The sequence below is a fragment of the Thermothielavioides terrestris genome, chromosome 1, assembly GCF_000226115.1.
Source record: "Thermothielavioides terrestris NRRL 8126 chromosome 1, complete sequence".
NCBI lineage: Eukaryota > Fungi > Ascomycota > Sordariomycetes > Sordariales > Chaetomiaceae > Thermothielavioides > Thermothielavioides terrestris.
This window is the reverse complement of record NC_016457.1, coordinates 5330928-5346571: the sequence shown is the minus strand read 5'-3', so window position 1 is coordinate 5346571 and position 15644 is coordinate 5330928. Positions and strand designations below refer to the sequence as shown.

Here is a 15644-nt window from a genome sequence, read left to right as displayed (position 1 = left end):
TGCTTTGCTCAACACGTGAGGGCACTGTACATACAAACTTGATGGGTTTGGACTATCTTGGTCTTAGCTGTATGGCCATCACCAGCTCAACGCACCTGATACAATCCGCCACTAGACAGACGACCGTCCGTGTCTCGTAGTGTCGCGAATGGCTGATGATCAGGTTCCCAGTTCTCCGGGCAATGGCAGGAATGACTCGATTGTTGATTTACGTTGTCAGCCAGTGACATTACTCTTTTAGTTTGTATCGAGCCTCCGTAACTCAGGTACCGGCTAGAAACAAGCAACTGTGTTGCATTGGAGGCGCAGGCACGGCAAGGGCTGGGCCCTTCCACAACAGGGCAAAGGACTTTCTTTGGACCCTTAAATATGCTTTTGCCGAGTTGAAAGGTCCCAATGTCAGGTACGCAAAGCGCTGACACGGAGCTCGGCCGAGATACATGTCGAGTCATCGGGTCACGCGACGGCTTGCGTGTTGGATCCTGATAACTATGGACCAGTCCAGGCGCGGAGACAGCCGCGGTGAAGCTGTCTGATCATGTCAGAGTTGAGATGCTGATCAAAGCTTCAATGCGGTGCTGACAATCCCAATGCCAAACGCAGCCGCAACCTTGATCCCAATCTCTTCCGTCTCTCTCCCTCGCCTCGCCCGTTGTTTGCATGTCTTCCACTTGCCTCCTCAATGATGACTCTAGCTCCCCGAAAGCACAGAGGGACCCTGCCAGCGGGGCCAGTCAGCCACGCTGCGCTAGCCAATAAGGGAATGGCGGCGCGCTTGTACATACTGCATACCCCGCAAACCGCCAACGTCCCGGAGAGCCAGGAGGCTGGATCTTAAAGAGGTCCCGCCAAGACTAATTTCGGCCAATTGTCGGCAATGTTTTTACAGCGTCAGTACCCCGCCAAGACCGCCAAGGGGTTTGCACTATCGCCACGGGTTAGCCACGGGTTAGTTCGCCGGGGGTGCGGGGGGCGGCGCCAGCCCCCCGCTGGTTAGGGTGAGGGTTATGGTTAGGGTGAGGGTCAAGGTTAGGGTGCGGGTTAACTTCGTTTTCTTTTTTTTTCAATTTGGTTGAGGTTTCACGAAGTTGCTGCTACGAGTCTTTGCAATTCTTCGTTGTTGATGTTGCTCGAAGTCGTGGCGACCCCGCTCCCTCGCGGCAATTTGTAAATACTTGTAAGCGGCAGGTTCCGAAATTAGTCTTGGCGGGACCTCTTTAAGAATAACCGCCAGGAGTCCATGAGACGCGGGTAGGTAGGTGGGGAGTCTGATGTCACACGCATTCTCCCATGCGAGGAGAACAGTCGAGAACGAAGGCCTCGCAAGAGGCAGCAACAACAAACAGCGCTCTCAATTGCCATCAATTGTGGAGGAAAAGACCCTGAAAACTTTACCGTGTTAAAATTGGGTGTTTAGATGGTTGAGATCTGCTCTTTGAAAGCGAATTTGCCATGGGCGCAGATCACGGAATGCCTGAACATGGAGAGAGCCTCTGGTAGTGTAGTGTAGCACACCATAATCACGCGACGCCTCCCAGCGCCCCCTGGACTCCTCACTGGCCGCAGCCTCCCGACCAAGCCCCTTGTTCTTGCCATTTGGAGCCGCTCGCCTGATCAATCCCGAGTTGTGACTGGCTGAACCCCAAGTCTGCCATTGGAGTGAGCCCATTGGGAACCTTGCCTGTTTGCTTTAAAAGCGAGGAGCTCCTGTGTGCTGCCCCATCACCAGTTCCTTCAGTTTCCAGACTCCAACAAACCATCAACCGCCCATCGCTATTCTACTTCCTTCCATCCCAGTCCATTGGTAGGAACCGCACGCCTACTTCTCCTTTCTCCTGACCCATCCTTCGAGTTCAATTTATCGGCCACCTTTGCCATCAACGGATCGGAAAGTGAGCAGTTCCCTGCTTATTTGTAGCTCGAACCCCTCCTTCTCTACCTCGCTCAGCTGAACCCCGCATCACTTGCGAGAGTCTAACATCGACCTGACAGTCGCACGCCGAATCAAACAACTCGCTTCATCCTCTACTGTTACCCTCTCCGTCTTCCATCCAAATTCATCAAGAGTATGGCTCAACTTGCCCCGGACTGCAATGCTGTGGCATCATTGTGGTGCTAACGGACTCTCTCGGCCTGTAGTGACGCGCTCCCACAAGTACAACGACAAGGACCACGCCGGTCTGGCCGATGGCACTGTTTTGCCGCAGGACCATCTGCCCAAGTACTTTGGGAAGCACGGCTTCCCCGATGCCGATCCCAAGAAGACCAAGAAGAACGGTGGCGGCCGGGCCAACTGGTAAGTCACGGTGCTGCGCCCAGTTATCCCACCACGCTTCATTTTCCATGAAAAAGCAGCGAGAGCTCCGCTGACGCGAACCGTCAGGGGCAACGCCGGCGACGAGGTGATCGATGAGAACTTCAACTTCACCAATGCGCGCCGCCGCTCCAACAGCAGCATCTCGGCCAACTTGGAGAACTTGAAGAGCAAGTTCGAGGTCAACGAGCCCGAGCCCGTCTTCGAAGAGAGCATGGGCCCGGAGGAAGAGGAGGAAAAGATGGAGAGCTCGTCGAGCGGGACCAGCGTCGACGAGGGCAAGCCGCACAAGGAGATGTAAACAACCTTGGATGCGAGACGGGAGGTCTTGCGCTTGTGAGGCAGTCACCTGCGAGCGATGCGTTGCGGGAATCCATGAATCATGGCGGAAGGCGTTTCTGGCTGGGCATCTAGCACTCGGGCAATGCCTTCTATCTGACTGCCACACATGACGTTGCGCTCGGCTAGCCATCAAGCGGTTGGCGAGCCACGCTGTACGATAGCCTCAATTAGCGGTTGATGGACGCGGTTCGCTTTGACAGAACGTGTATTCGTTCCCCGATGCAGTTAATTACGAGTGATATGAGGCGCCCAAGTTTATGCATACACACCTAGATACAAATACATGTGTCAACCCTCGCCCAATGAGGAAACGACATCTCAACAGATTACCCGAACACATGGTCTCAAAGTCGTTTCCTGCGAAGAACGCTGCTCGCAGGCTTCGACGTCGAACCCTCGACCAAGATTCTCCCCACCCTCAAGCATGACATGTCCGGCATCCGCACAAGAACAGCGCCCGTGCTGCCCTCCACAACATACTCGAGCGTGACGGTCTCCGACTTCCCTCCTCCCGTATCTTTTTCTCTCGGCTTCAGTACCCAGGCAACAAGGCCTTTCTCTGCCGAGGAGCCACCTCGCCCCTGATCATCATCGTCAACAACTTCGGATGTCGGCCAGGGTGAGACCGCCTCCTCCACGTCCTGCAGAATCACCCTCTTCTCCACGCCGTTCACCGAACGATACGTCCACAACGGCCCCAGCACTCGCGCCTGCAGCGCCACCCCTCGCGCGCTCCCACCATGCCCCCTCCCCGCCGCCACCGACCTCGTCCACCAAACCTGCCGGTCCGCCGTCGTGATCTTGCCCGCATACCTCAGCCCTCCCAGCCCGCTCCCGTCCTCCCCTGCCACCACCCCCCCAACCTTTGCTGATACCGGCCGATTATCCCCCTCCTCCTCCTGCCCCTCCCCGGCGGCGGCGGCGGGGGGCGACCCAGCCCCCCCATACGGCGGGGCGGCGTGGACGTGCAAGCCCTGGCGCAGCGCCTCGACCAGCATGCGCGCGCCCGCCGGCGCCAGCAGGTCGTGCAGCTGCTGGAACGTGCAGGCGGGCGGGATCGGCGTGCCCGGCGGCGGGGTCTGCAGCAGGATGGCGCCGGCGTCGAAGGATGTCGGGGACAGCGTCTGGACCGTGATGCCCGTGTGGCTGCGCTCGGCGAGGAGTGCGTGGTGGATTGGGGCGGGGCCGCGGAGACTTTTTGTTGTTTTTTTCTTGTTGTTAATGGACTTGGTTGTGGATGGCTAAGAAGAAGGAAAAAGAGGGGGGGGGGGGGTCGGAAGAGTGGGAGGGCTGGTACTTACTCGGGGAGGAGGGACGGGTGGACGTTGATGCCGCCGTATTTGGATTCACGGAGGAGGCGCTGCGGGACGAAGAGACCGAAGGAGACGGCGATGATCAGGTTGATGGGGTCACCGGCGGGCTTGGGCATCTGAGATGGTGTTATTAATATCATGGAGGTGTTGAAACTACCTGGCATGGGGAGGCTTTGAAGCAGGGTGGAGGATGCTCACATCCCAACCTTTGAAAGTGTCTCGGACATGGATAGGAAGCCTGAGCTGCTCTGCAAGTGCTCGAAGGGGAACTACCAAGATGTGTTAAAACGCTGTATTTGTTTGAAGATAGCATCATGATTGCGGGCGGTGCTACCGTCTTTCATTATCCTGTTGCCTCTCCCTGTCGGCTTGGCCGGCCGCACTAACACATCGATGGAGCGGATGAGCTCCGAGTTCTGCTTCTGCTCATCGTACAGGGCCTGCAGAGAGGCGCAACTAAACTCGTCGGAGCCGCAAAATAAGACCCTCAAGGGGTCTGATGTCTTGGAAACAGTGCTGTATCGCGTTGCCCATGGTACACGTCTTGCGGCGGTCCGCAGCAGAGCCCGCCTGAGCGAGGGACGAAGCATCTCGCCCGGCAGTGGTGTGGAGAGGACTTTCACAACTTCATACCTCCTTTTGGGATATCGGTGCAGCGAGGTTGAAGGCTGGACGTTAAAGAGGTCCCGCCAAAACTTGTAATTTCGGTCAATTGCCGGGCCCTGTTTTTCCAATAGCAATACGGCGTAATCCGTACAGGGCCAAGCATCGCACAGTGTCAATTCCCCTGTAAATTACCACGCGGCTTCGCTTCAGACTTACGGGGGCAGACCGTCACCGTAGGGTACTCTGTGTTGATCAGATGAGTTATCGCAGCTTTCAATCAGAAAGCTCCCCCATAGCGAGTTGTGAAACTTAGCCCCTAAGTCTCAAAGCGAGGCAACGGGGCACCCAGAGAAAGCATTTCACACCGACTGCAGTACTGACTATAGTGAACAATGTGTCTCAACATCAACGCATTATCTGGCCCCGCCAAAGATACTCGACGCAGTCAGATCCAGCAACATCACCCAGCGCCGCCGCCGCTCCCCTCGCTCACCTCCCACCGGTAAGCGACCGCCCATCGACCGTCAAGCTCAACGTCCCATGCAGGCGGCGTGATCGCAACCACCGCCCCAGGACCAACCCTGCCCCGATTCCCACCGCCGCGGCCGCCGCCCAGCCCCTCAATTGTCCCCTCCCCAGCCAGAATGACCCTCACCCGTCCCGCCTCCTGCCCATCCGAACCAAAGCCCACACCCTCACCACCTCCCGCATCCAGAAGAAGCCGACCCAAAATAAGCGTCATCCCGGGCCCGCCATGAGAAACCTCATCAACCACGACCCTCGCCGTGGCAGTGGCCGTGGCCGCCTCAGCAGCCGTCGCAAACCGCAACACTGACGAAGTCGCTTGCGCTTCCCCTTTCCCGTCCACACCGCCTTTCGCCTCCACCAGCCAGTCGCGCAGCTCGGCGGCCAGGCCGCCCGGGAAATACTTGGCTCCGCGCCGCTGCGGCGAGAAGATGTCTGCCAGGTAAGGGTCCGGGTGGGCGTGCGCCTCGTCTGGTGGTTCGGCCGGCTTGAAGCGCGGGGCGGAGCGGAAGGCGGGTTTGCGGGTTGTTAGTTTGAGGAGGGCGGTGTCGCTGTCTTGTGAGTTGGCTGCGTCGGATTCGGGGTCGGATTCGGGGCCGGGGTCCGAGTCATCGGCTAAGGATTCTTCCTCGGTGCGGATGCTTGGGGAGGGAGGGTAGTTTGGGGATGAGGTAGGTAAGTGAATGTGAGGGTGGGTGCGAGTGGGCGAGATGTCGGGGCTCTCGTCTTGCACATGTGTGTCGCTTTCATCGTCTATGTCGGAGTTGTAAGAGACGATGTGATCTTCTCCAGCGTCAGATAGAGATTCAATGTAAGCGAGTCCTGATTGCTGCTCGGTAGTTATTGGATCTGTTCCGGGTTCTGATGAGGCGATCGAAATGCGCCGGCGTTTCGGAGAGCGCCCCTCATCCAGGGACGGAGATTGTGGGACGAGAGAGGACTCAAACTCGATTGGTTCAGGGAAAGTGTTTGGTGGGCCAAGGGAAGCAGAGGGTGAGCACTCCCCGGAGGATATCGGCGAGGTGTCATCTATGATATCCTGGGTTGAGCAGCTCCTAGGCACTCGGGGCTTGATTGCCAGCGCTGGCGTCGTGAAGGCCAACCCCGTTTGGGTTGAAGAGGGCCTCGGGGTCGAGGCAGAAAACCGAGGGGTAGCATGGAACTGGCGTGGCCCATTTGCATGATCCTGGTTCAGAGTCTGGCTGTGAGACTGCTGTCTCTTCGAACCCAAGAACCGGGAGGGAGCGGGAGTCTGGAGTGGCACGTTAGCCGAGGTTGACTTTGGGGCAACAAGATCATGGAACACTCACTGCCGGCGGCAATACCATGCCTGATCGATAATCTGAGACAACTTACACTCAGGCTTTTGAAGACATTTGGCTCAAGTACAAGCGTTCTCTCATGATGAGAAATGAGAGGAGGGTAAAAGCAGGCAGCAAGCAACCGGGGGACGTGATGCAGCAGTAAGATGGGGAGGCGACCCTAACCCTAACCCCCAGTGTCCAACTGCGCAGCAGCGTGTTAGTGCACGGCAAAATTACGAGGCAACAGCCCGTAATTACAGCGCCAGTCTGTGCACCCAATGTTGCCATTAAACAGTCATGGCGGCGCGTGACCGCGTTCCATGAGCGCGCCGCGTCACAGTCCCGCGTGTCCTGCAACATTGACCTCAGCAGCATCTCACTTTCCGAGTTTTGCTGTCCATCGCCCCTCCAGTTATGGCATGACCGCATCCACCCGACCTCCTCCGCCAGTCACCAAGGAACCATCTTTTGGCAACCAAGCCGAGCTCAACACTCGCCATGTACGCCATAATGCCCCAAACCCCTCCACCACGCCCCTTCGGCCGCGGCCAAGGCAACGCTCACCACTACCGACCGACTATCTCCTCGCCGCTCTCGTCCTCCCCAATCCGCGCGTCCTCGCTGTCCCCCTCGCCACCACCACCGCAGCATTCAACCTCGCTCCCGCTCCCGCTCTCGCCATGCAACCAAAACGCCCTCAACGCCCTGCCTCGCCCGCACCCGCACCCGCGCGCAACGCGCGCAACGCAGTCCTCGCCCATCCCGGCGGCGGCGCCCTCCTCCTCCATGTTCGGCAGCAGTCCCAGCTGCGACGGCAGCAATAGAAATTACAGCCCCAACACCAGCGCCAGCAGCGCCAGCAGCAGCAGCAGCAAATTCCGCTTCGCCTCCCGCAACCCGCGGCCCAACCCGGTGCTCAAGCGCCGCGAGGACGCGCAGGACAGCCGCCGGCGGCTGTTCCTCCAGAACGTGCGGCAGCGGCAGGAGGATAGGAGGTGGGAGATGCGCGGCGGGGAGGATGAGGTATGTCTTTTCGTTTCCTTTGGTAATAGGGTGTATTGCTAACTACGTCCGATCGGTACCACAGCTCCTCAGACTCGAGTGGTTGCGCCTCAACCGCGAGCGCCGGCAGGCGCGGGAGGCCGAGCTCGCGCGGTACCAGTACCCGATCCAGCGGGGCGGGGCGGTGGACGCGGACGTGGTGGCGCGGGATGAGGAGGAGCTGCGGCGGCAGCGGCGGGAGCAGGACGGGTCCGGCCCGGACGCGGATGCGCTGATGGCCGACGCGATCGCGCAGCAGGAGGCCGCCGAGGTCGATGCACTTGTGTCGGCGTTGGAGGTTGAGTCTCAGGGGCAAACGCCAGCGCAGGCGCAGGCGCCGGGCCTGGGCTCGCCGCATTTCTCGGATGACGAGGAGTACGATGGGCTGTTTATGGATCTCATTGAGCGGCAGGACGGGCAGGGGATAGCTCTCTCCCAGGATGTGGAGATGACTTGATGAGGTGTGTACTTTCCTGCTCGGGATGGGATTGTCTGGTATTCATGTCCTGGATTGGAGTTTACGGGGTCTATTCGGCGATGGGTTCTGCCGGTTAATATTGCATCGGGTTATGGAGTTAGATCTTCCATACAGTGTATGTCTGGGCCAAAATACATCATGGTACCCTGATTCAACGCGGTGTCTCGGGGTGCTGTGCTTGAAATCCGCCCAGCACTACTGCGGATTGCACGACTCGTCTGGCATATTAAGCACATCCTGAGCCGAGGGCATGTCCCCGACCAGGTCTGATGGCGGCGACCCGGTGGCTTGCATCTATAGGCAGCGGTGAGAAAACGAATCGTCCAAGCATCCAGAGGAACAGGGGTGGCTCACCTTCTGCATGCGGTCGACGATGTATTCCCGGTCTTTCGTGCTCGAGTCCGAATACGTGGCTTCCTCGAACTTGAGGACGATCTCGCTGACTAGGGTCTGCTGCTCTCGGTACCTCCGTAGGTCCTCCGCCGAGGTCTTCTCCTTGTTCTTCTCTAGCCACTCGGGGAATTTCTCGTGCAGCTCTTTCATGGGCTCGTAGAGAATCTCCTTGGTGGTGAGCTGCTCCATCATGCCCATCAGCATCTTGGAGAATTCCTCCTCGCTGCCTTCGCCGTCGAGGCCGCCGCCCTGCATCTGCTTGAGGAGCTCGGCCATAAAGTCGGCCGAGCCTTCGGCTGTTGCTGCTGCCGTCGCCTGGTCGCCCGAAGCCTGCATGCGCTCTATCGTCCGCCGGATGGTTTCTTGGAAGGAAGCTCCGCCCCCTGCTGTCGAACCAGAGCTGGCACCAGGCCCCGGAGGGTTCGGGGCGGTCGACGCTTGGTCTGCGCTCGGCGGTGCCGCAGATTCCAGCTCCTTAAATATGCTTTCGAACTGCGCTTGCATTTCCGGCTTTTGCCGCGGTCAGAGATATGTGCTCGCCACGGCCGGTGCGCGCCACTCACGGAATTTTCGAGCTCTCCAAGTAGTTCGGCCATACCGGCCTGTAACTGCTTTGCGAACTCGTCGTCGGACAACACTCCCTCCCCCTCTGGAGCGCTTGCGGCAGCAGGCTGATTTGGCCCCGCCGGAACCTCTGGCTTTTTCGCATCGATTTTCACCGCCGAGAAATCGTCCAGCATCTCTAAGGCTGGACGTCAGCCGGCCGCGATACTTCACATTGCATGCGCCGACGGGGCGTTACCATCAAGGTCGTCGAGGTCATCCTCGTCCGGATCAGGGACGTCGGCAACATCTTCCACCGACGCCGCGAGCTTCTTTTCTTCTGTGTTAGGTGCGGGCGCAGCTTCTGCTGCACCGTCCTTGGATGCGCGGGCATCCGTCGGCGCTGAGTCCATGGTAGCGCAGTCTAGAAAGCCAGTGTTGGATGCAGGAGCAAGGAGGGGGGCGGATGCCGAGGTGCGACCCCACGTGGGAGAATTGGTTCTAGCGGGCGGAAGCTAAGCGGTACACTAGCAACTGGTTGTGGCAAGGAGGGTGGAAAGTAGCTCAACGGACTCGTGGGGCGAGCGTGCCAGTAGCCTGTCAATGTCCAGAGAGCTTGTTGTCTGCGATGGAACACGAATGATTGATGTTGCTGCGCAGGTACTTCTCCATTCGGCATTTGCATGTGCATATCCTCTGGCCCAGTTGCCGCGAGCCCCACCGTCTCCCGAGGCCCGGCTCAGCCTGCTCGGGGTCATCCCGCGCCGCATCCGAAGTTACCCTGTCTGTCGATGAGACAGTCAAGTCGTGGGGACTTGCATGGCGTGCAGATGTGTCCCACATTACAATTACTGCTCCTGGCCGCCTTATCTTGCCATTAACCTGCTGTGAACCTGCCGGGTCAATGTTCCCTGACCTGCGTCTTTGACCCGCTGGTTGAGCGGGATGTCTCTTCTTTTTGAGATTCTGGGCGCAGGATTAGCGCCCACGTAGGGACTACAAGGTGACAGTATTCTCAGCATCTTAACTTAGGTGCCGGCTGAGACTCTGGGGGAAACTTGGGCACCTGGGCTTACCTTGGTGAGTGTCCTGTGCACAGATATTTCACACTTGGATATCTTCCAGTAACATGCCTAGCAAGTTCACGTAAAATCTCCGAAACTGTTTCAGCCCCAATATACTCTAGGTAGTGTACTGCACAGTAGTGCCCGTAGTGTGAGGACGCCAACCTTGTGTCGAGACCAGTCCACTAACCACCCCGCCGTAACCCCGCGAAAGAGCCAGCCCACCACTAGCCGCTTTCCTCTCCGCCTTCCTGATTGGGGTCTGCAACAGGCAGCCAGACCCGCACGTGCCAGAATTTCCGGGGTCCTTCCGGGGTCGGCACGGCGCGATTCTGTGCAACTTCGCGAGACAAACCAGGAGCCTCAGCAGCGAAACCCTCGCCATTCCTACCCCCGTTCCTCCCACACGCTCAGCAGCGCCGCTTTCCCCTCCCTACAGGATCCGGAATCTTCTGCAGCTGGATTACTGTTTTCCTGGGTAGCGTCGTGCCACTTCGCACCCCACTGAGCAGCTTGCGAAACAACGCTCCCCACGTTCCTCTCTCCAAGGATCAACTGCTCGGACCTCGCGGCGCGCCACGCCAGCATCCTTGGTTTCACGCAAAGGATTTTGATTCTATCGAACACCCCGCCAAGGCCAGCACCATGTCGCTCTGCCAGAATCGACTGCAAGAGGAACGGTGCGTCGGCAGTCGCCACCCGCCCACAACCAAGCCTGACGCCGCTTTGCGAAAACGCTCGCTAATCTACCGTCATACTCCAGCAAGCAGTGGCGTAAGGACCATCCCTTCGGCTTCTACGCACGGCCTCAGAAGAACGCACAGGGAGTGCTTGATCTCAAGATCTGGGAATGCGGCATCCCCGGCAAGGAGAAGACGATCTGGGAGGGCGGCTTGTTCAAGCTGATCGTCACGTTTCCCGATGGTATGCCCCAGCACACTTGGCCGCCAATTTCGCTGAGGAGGATGGAGTTGGACGATGATGGCTAACGCTTCGCCCCATGCAGAGTATCCCACGAAGCCCCCCAAGTGTAAGGCAAACCCCTGCGCAACACGATGCGTAATTGGCATGGTTGGTCGACTAACATGCGGCTGCCATGCAGGCAAATTCGTGCCCCCGCTCTTCCACCCCAATGTCTATCCGTCCGGCACCGTTTGCCTGTCGATCCTGAACGAGGAGGAGGCGTGGAAACCGGCGATCACGATCAAGCAGATCCTTCTCGGCGTGCAGGATCTCCTCAACGACCCCAACCCGGAGTCGCCGGCCCAGGCGGAGGCGTACAACATGTACAAGAGAGACCGGGCGCAGTACGAGAGGCGGATCAAGCAGATTGTGCGTGAGAATGCCGCTCCGTGAGAGAATCCCGGAGCTGGAAGGAGAACTCAATGTCGGCGGAGGAGAGCAGGAACTGGGATCTGATTACGGAGTTCAGGGATACCAAGGGCGATGGGCCTGGAAGCATACGGAGTTTAGACGGCGCTGTTCTTTGGGAGGGCCTTTCTCCGTGGTTACGCATGTTTCATTTTGGGGGTTGGGGCTGAATGAACGGATTGGACGGCTGGACGGGGTGAGATCGTCGTGCCCGTTCTGCGGTGTTCCAGATTACATAGGACGCTTCGGTCTATGCAGATGAACATTCTCGTCGAGGACCCTCGGTTCGCTTTCCCGTGACCTGCGCCGCGATGGTTCACCCCACGTAGCCGTCCCCGCAAAGCCCATCGATTGGCTTGGCCCCCACTATTCTGCTGTGGGATTGGGATCGCAAAAAGATATGCCGAATTTGCGACGCTGAATTTGCGATTTCAACGTCTCACACATATACAATCAATCCTCACAGCACTCTTACACCAGCGCCTCACGTGGCCTCGGCTCACCACTTCACCGTCGAGCCGCCCCGATTTAAGTTATCTGCCGTGGATTATCAGTCGGATTAGGTAATGGATCAAGCGGACCTGCGCGTGGATCCGGGCCAATCAACCGCGTACCCGACATCGGCCTGGAACCGATGACTCCGTTTGTCCAGTGCTGAAGCTCTTTTCCCAAGCTTCGGCGGACCAACCAGCCCACGTTGATTCTCAATGTACACCGTAGCCTTGACCGTGGTCTTCTCTGGGAGACCCGGTCCTGGAACCTGGAACCACTTAGTCAAGTACTCCGCATGTACCACCCTAAGTTTTGCCGTAGTCTGGGGGTCCTGGAGGAGCGAGGCGAGACGGCCGATGTACTGTACCTAGATGAACTCGGCCGAATTTGGACTCTCCACACAATTTTCTAAGACGTGTGACTCCTCTCTCTCTCTCTCTTCTTTGCACACACCTTCCAACTGCCCCCGTCCCATCCCACTCGGCCGTCTGTCAGTGGCATCCCTCGTGCGAACGGCTACCCGCGTCAGCCTCCGCGTGCCAACGCTCGTCGTCCCTCCTGTGCAGATCGCAGCCATCTGGTTGCCGGCAAGCGTAGGTATAAGGACCCCTCGTCTCATTGCTGACGGTGGAATAGGCTCCGCTCCTCAACGCCCGCGACTCCCTGCCTTCCTCAGGACCCCTCCGATCAGTGCCTCAGAAATCCTCTAAAATCTGCCTCCAAAATGTGTGGCATCTTTGCCTGTCACAAGTGAGTCCGCCCATGTCGGCCCTCCTAGCACCAGCGAGGGCGCTGCGTGGCTTGCGCCGTGCCCCCTGATGGAGCTGATGGAGGGGCAACATTTCTGCCCCGCCATCCACACAAGCATCGTGCCCCTCCTCGCCGCCCAGCGTCTCAGCGCGACGTCAATTTTGCACCCAATGCTCCACTAACACGGCCAACAGCCACCCAGACGTGGTCAAATTCAAGCCGACGGCTCTAAAGCTCTCAAAGGCGTATGTGACTCCGAATTGGCCCCGAACTCGCGAAGCGGACGGCGCAATTGACTTGGCTTATCTTGCAGGATCCGGCATCGGGGGCCTGATTGGAGTGCGTCTTGCCTGTACCCCCGTTGAGTCACACAAGATAAACAGATGAACACAACGACAAAAAGCGCTGACACATGCGGCAACCCCTATTGCAGGCGGCAGCGTCACTTGTCACAACACGAGTATGGAATTGGACCCGGGCTGAAAAGAACTCCGTTTCTTGAGCCAAATCCCCAACACGCAGAGGGAGAGACACATCGCTGACCAGCTCGCAGTTCTGTGCCATGAACGGCTCAGCATCGTCGGCGTTGGTGGGTCCCGCTCCGTGCTCGTTGCCTCCTCCAAGGCACCTTCTCACATCAAAGCAGAGAGCGGAGCTCAGCCACTCACCAATGCCGATGAGAGCATTATCCTCGCCGTCAATGGCGAGATCTACAACCACCGTCTGATCCGGAAGAACTTGAAAGAGCCCTACCACTTCAAGACGACGTCCGACTGCGAAGTCGTGATTCCTCTGGTGAGCGCGCCCGGGCTGGGAGGAAGGGTAAACCGCGGGGCGAGAGGCTTGGGAATGAGGCTGACACTTTGCGCGCCAGTACATGGAACACGGCATTGACGTGCCCAAGTATCTCGATGGCATGTTCTCCTTCGTGCTGTACGACAAGAAGCTTGACCGCACGATCGCCGCCCGCGACCCGATCGGCATCACGACCCTCTACCAGGGCTGGTCGTCCGAGCAGCCCGGCACGGTCTACTTCGCCTCGGAGCTCAAGTCTCTGCACCCCGTCTGCGACAAGATCGAGTCCTTCCCGCCCGGACACGTCTACGACAGTGCGACCGGCGAGCGGACCCGGTATTTCCAGCCGACCTGGTGGGACGGCCAGAAGATCCCGCAGAAGCCCGCGGACCTGAAGCTGCTGCGGGAGACGCTCGAGAAGGCGGTGAGGAAACGGCTCATGGCCGAGGTTCCCTATGGCGTCCTGCTCAGCGGCGGCCTAGACTCCAGCCTGGTCGCCTCCATCGCGCAGCGGGAGACCCTGAGGATCAAGAAGCTGGCCGAGGCGGCCAACGGCAGCGCCGAGGAGACGGTCGACCCTGACAAAGGCGAGGGGCTCGTCGGCATCGACGACGAGAACAACCTCTCGACCATGACCTTCCTCCCCCAGCTCAACTCCTTCTCGATCGGCCTGCCGGGCTCGCCCGACAACAAGGCCGCGCTGGAGGTGGCCAAGTTCTTGGGCACCAAGCACCACGTCATGACCTTCACCATCGAGGACGGCCTCAACGCGCTGTCGGACGTCATCTACCACCTCGAGACATACGACGTGACGACGATCCGCGCCTCGACGCCCATGTACCTGCTCTCGCGTAAGATCAAGGCCATGGGCATCAAGATGGTTCTCAGCGGCGAGGGCAGCGACGAGATCTTCGGCGGCTACCTGTACTTCCACGGCGCGCCCGACAAGGCGGCCTTCCACGAGGAGTGCGTGCGCCGGGTGAAGAACCTGCATCTGGCCGACTGCCTGCGCGCCAACAAGTCGACCTCGGCCTGGGGCCTGGAGGCCCGTGTGCCGTTCTTGGACAAGGAGGTGAGTGAGCGAACCAGGAAAAAAAGAAAAAAAAAATGCAAATTACAATCAATGCTGGCACGTCGCAGCGGAGGGGGGCTAACTCGTTACTCCCTCGCAGTTCCTCGAGGTCGCCATGAACATCGACCCCCAGGAGAAGATGATCACGAACGAGCGCATCGAGAAGTACATCCTCCGGAAGGCGTTCGACACGTCGGACGAGCCCGGCGCGCAGCCGTACCTGCCGGACCAGATCCTCTGGCGGCAGAAGGAGCAGTTCTCGGACGGCGTCGGCTACGGCTGGATCGACGCGCTCAAGGACCAGGCCGAGAAGCACGTCACGGACGAGATGATGAAGAACCCCAAGCCCGAGTGGGGCAGCGACATCCCGGACACCAAGGAGGCGTATGTTCTCTTTTTGCAGTTTCCCGTGAACGTAACTGTGTGGAGCGGGAGAAAGCTGACGGGCCCGATACAGGTACTGGTACCGCCTGATGTTCGACGAGCACTTCCCGCCGTCGTGCGCCTCGACCGTCATGAGGTGGACGCCCAAGTGGTCGAAGCAGACCGACCCCAGCGGCAGGTGAGTGCTAGCGAAGTCATGGATGGGGTTCTTTGGTTGGAGGGTTGCAGCACGGACGGCGCTAACCTGAGTCTGCAGAGCGATTCCGATCCACAAGGCCAAGTACGCCGATGCTTAAGGCTGAGAGCAACGGCGTTTGATGATTTGTACATAGCATGGTCTATCGTGGGTGGGCGCTTTGTCCGGGCTGGGCGCGATAGGGCTGTATTACCTTCGATATCTGAATTCAAAAGTGCCGGTCTCTCGGACGGCTCGTGGCTGAATGGGAAAGACAGTTTGTTGTTTCGTCTTGGTGAAACGCACGTAATGGGAACTGCAGGATGGCAGCGCGATAGCAAAGGGCATTTCGAGCTGGGCATTGAGTCCAGGTACGGATCAATTCTGCATCAAAGGGACCTTACCTTTGGGGTTGTGGTGTTACTTCCTAGCTGTTTGAGCATGAATGCATGACAACCTGGAGGGGCCCAAATTGGCCAGTGGAGCTCAGGCTGGAGGGCGTGAAAGGGGATCCAAGGCATATTTGAACTTCAACTAAGATCCACTAGCATACTAAAGTCACTTTCATATCCCAGTGATAAGTTGGCATGATCTAACTAGGTCGTTCCTGAACTCAATGATTTCTGGTTTAACTGCCGAGAACACCGAGAGAAGCAAACGATCGGCGGCATCCCGTTCCTTG

At 58.6% G+C, this 15644-nt stretch overlaps 7 protein-coding genes across 7 annotated transcripts; 4 read left to right on the top strand and 3 right to left on the bottom strand.

Moving 5' to 3' along the window:
• The first annotated feature begins 1685 nt into the window (after positions 1-1685).
• THITE_2108969 (uncharacterized protein) lies at positions 1686-2893 on the top strand. Its single transcript, XM_003649835.1, has 3 exons — positions 1686-1892; positions 1993-2066; positions 2140-2893. Coding segments are annotated over exons 2-3 (162 nt in total). The 5' UTR covers positions 1686-1892; positions 1993-2065; the 3' UTR covers positions 2301-2893.
• Positions 2894-3929: 1036 nt separating this feature from the next.
• THITE_2108965 (uncharacterized protein) lies at positions 3930-4687 on the bottom strand. Its single transcript, XM_003649834.1, has 3 exons — positions 4304-4687; positions 4168-4238; positions 3930-4085 (listed from the first exon to the last, which is right to left on the bottom strand). The coding sequence occupies exons 1-3, from the start codon at positions 4557-4559 to the stop codon at positions 3954-3956; spliced, it is 459 nt and encodes a 152-aa protein (XP_003649882.1). The 5' UTR covers positions 4560-4687; the 3' UTR covers positions 3930-3953.
• A 348-nt stretch (positions 4688-5035) lies between these two features.
• On the bottom strand, positions 5036-6428 carry THITE_2085061 (uncharacterized protein; the record flags this gene model as incomplete). The annotated part of the gene is made up of 2 exons (XM_003649833.1): positions 5036-6352; positions 6411-6428. The coding sequence occupies 2 exons, from the start codon at positions 6426-6428 to the stop codon at positions 5036-5038; spliced, it is 1335 nt and encodes a 444-aa protein (XP_003649881.1).
• Positions 6429-6665: 237 nt separating this feature from the next.
• Positions 6666-7793, top strand: THITE_2108963 (uncharacterized protein). Its single transcript, XM_003649832.1, has one exon. It carries the CDS (start codon positions 6903-6905, stop codon positions 7467-7469), a length of 567 nt encoding a protein of 188 aa, XP_003649880.1. The 5' UTR covers positions 6666-6902; the 3' UTR covers positions 7470-7793.
• Positions 7763-9365, bottom strand: THITE_2108960 (uncharacterized protein). Its single transcript, XM_003649831.1, has 5 exons — positions 9119-9365; positions 8880-9058; positions 8278-8826; positions 8036-8217; positions 7763-7972 (listed from the first exon to the last, which is right to left on the bottom strand). The coding sequence occupies exons 1-4, from the start codon at positions 9270-9272 to the stop codon at positions 8119-8121; spliced, it is 981 nt and encodes a 326-aa protein (XP_003649879.1). The 5' UTR covers positions 9273-9365; the 3' UTR covers positions 7763-7972; positions 8036-8118.
• Positions 9366-10243: 878 nt separating this feature from the next.
• Positions 10244-11732, top strand: THITE_2108955 (uncharacterized protein). The gene is made up of 4 exons (XM_003649830.1): positions 10244-10603; positions 10687-10847; positions 10930-10953; positions 11026-11732. Exons 1-4 carry the CDS (start codon positions 10569-10571, stop codon positions 11277-11279), a joined length of 474 nt encoding a protein of 157 aa, XP_003649878.1. The 5' UTR covers positions 10244-10568; the 3' UTR covers positions 11280-11732.
• Positions 11733-12354: 622 nt separating this feature from the next.
• Positions 12355-15590, top strand: THITE_2108948 (uncharacterized protein). Its single transcript, XM_003649829.1, has 10 exons — positions 12355-12536; positions 12731-12781; positions 12850-12875; positions 12970-12996; positions 13090-13125; positions 13183-13331; positions 13411-14403; positions 14504-14787; positions 14861-14965; positions 15044-15590. Exons 1-10 carry the CDS (start codon positions 12511-12513, stop codon positions 15081-15083), a joined length of 1737 nt encoding a protein of 578 aa, XP_003649877.1. The 5' UTR covers positions 12355-12510; the 3' UTR covers positions 15084-15590.
• The last annotated feature ends 54 nt before the right edge of the window (positions 15591-15644 follow it).

What these genes read in the sequence shown, in the direction of transcription:
- THITE_2108965 (XM_003649834.1), bottom strand. Translation starts at nt 4,559, where the DNA reads ATGCTTCGTCCCTCGCTCAGGCGGGCTCTGCTGCGGACCGCCGCAAGA. An exon ending in CAACAGGATAATGAAAGACG is followed by an intron (nt 4,239 to 4,303) that starts GTAGCACCGCCC and finishes ACATCTTGGTAG; the next exon opens with TTCCCCTTCGAGCACTTGCA. An exon ending in ACACTTTCAAAGGTTGGGAT is followed by an intron (nt 4,086 to 4,167) that starts GTGAGCATCCTC and finishes ACACCATCTCAG; the next exon opens with ATGCCCAAGCCCGCCGGTGA.
- THITE_2108963 (XM_003649832.1), top strand. Translation starts at nt 6,903, where the DNA reads ATGTACGCCATAATGCCCCAAACCCCTCCACCACGCCCCTTCGGCCGC.
- THITE_2108960 (XM_003649831.1), bottom strand. Translation starts at nt 9,272, where the DNA reads ATGGACTCAGCGCCGACGGATGCCCGCGCATCCAAGGACGGTGCAGCA. An exon ending in TTGGAGAGCTCGAAAATTCC is followed by an intron (nt 8,827 to 8,879) that starts GTGAGTGGCGCG and finishes CCGCGGCAAAAG; the next exon opens with CCGGAAATGCAAGCGCAGTT. An exon ending in TCGTCGACCGCATGCAGAAG is followed by an intron (nt 8,218 to 8,277) that starts GTGAGCCACCCC and finishes CGCTGCCTATAG; the next exon opens with ATGCAAGCCACCGGGTCGCC.
- THITE_2108955 (XM_003649830.1), top strand. Translation starts at nt 10,569, where the DNA reads ATGTCGCTCTGCCAGAATCGACTGCAAGAGGAACG. An exon ending in AATCGACTGCAAGAGGAACG is followed by an intron (nt 10,604 to 10,686) that starts GTGCGTCGGCAG and finishes GTCATACTCCAG; the next exon opens with CAAGCAGTGGCGTAAGGACC. An exon ending in GATCGTCACGTTTCCCGATG is followed by an intron (nt 10,848 to 10,929) that starts GTATGCCCCAGC and finishes CGCCCCATGCAG; the next exon opens with AGTATCCCACGAAGCCCCCC.
- THITE_2108948 (XM_003649829.1), top strand. Translation starts at nt 12,511, where the DNA reads ATGTGTGGCATCTTTGCCTGTCACAA. An exon ending in GCTCAGCATCGTCGGCGTTG is followed by an intron (nt 13,126 to 13,182) that starts GTGGGTCCCGCT and finishes ACATCAAAGCAG; the next exon opens with AGAGCGGAGCTCAGCCACTC. An exon ending in ATCCCGGACACCAAGGAGGC is followed by an intron (nt 14,788 to 14,860) that starts GTATGTTCTCTT and finishes GGCCCGATACAG; the next exon opens with GTACTGGTACCGCCTGATGT.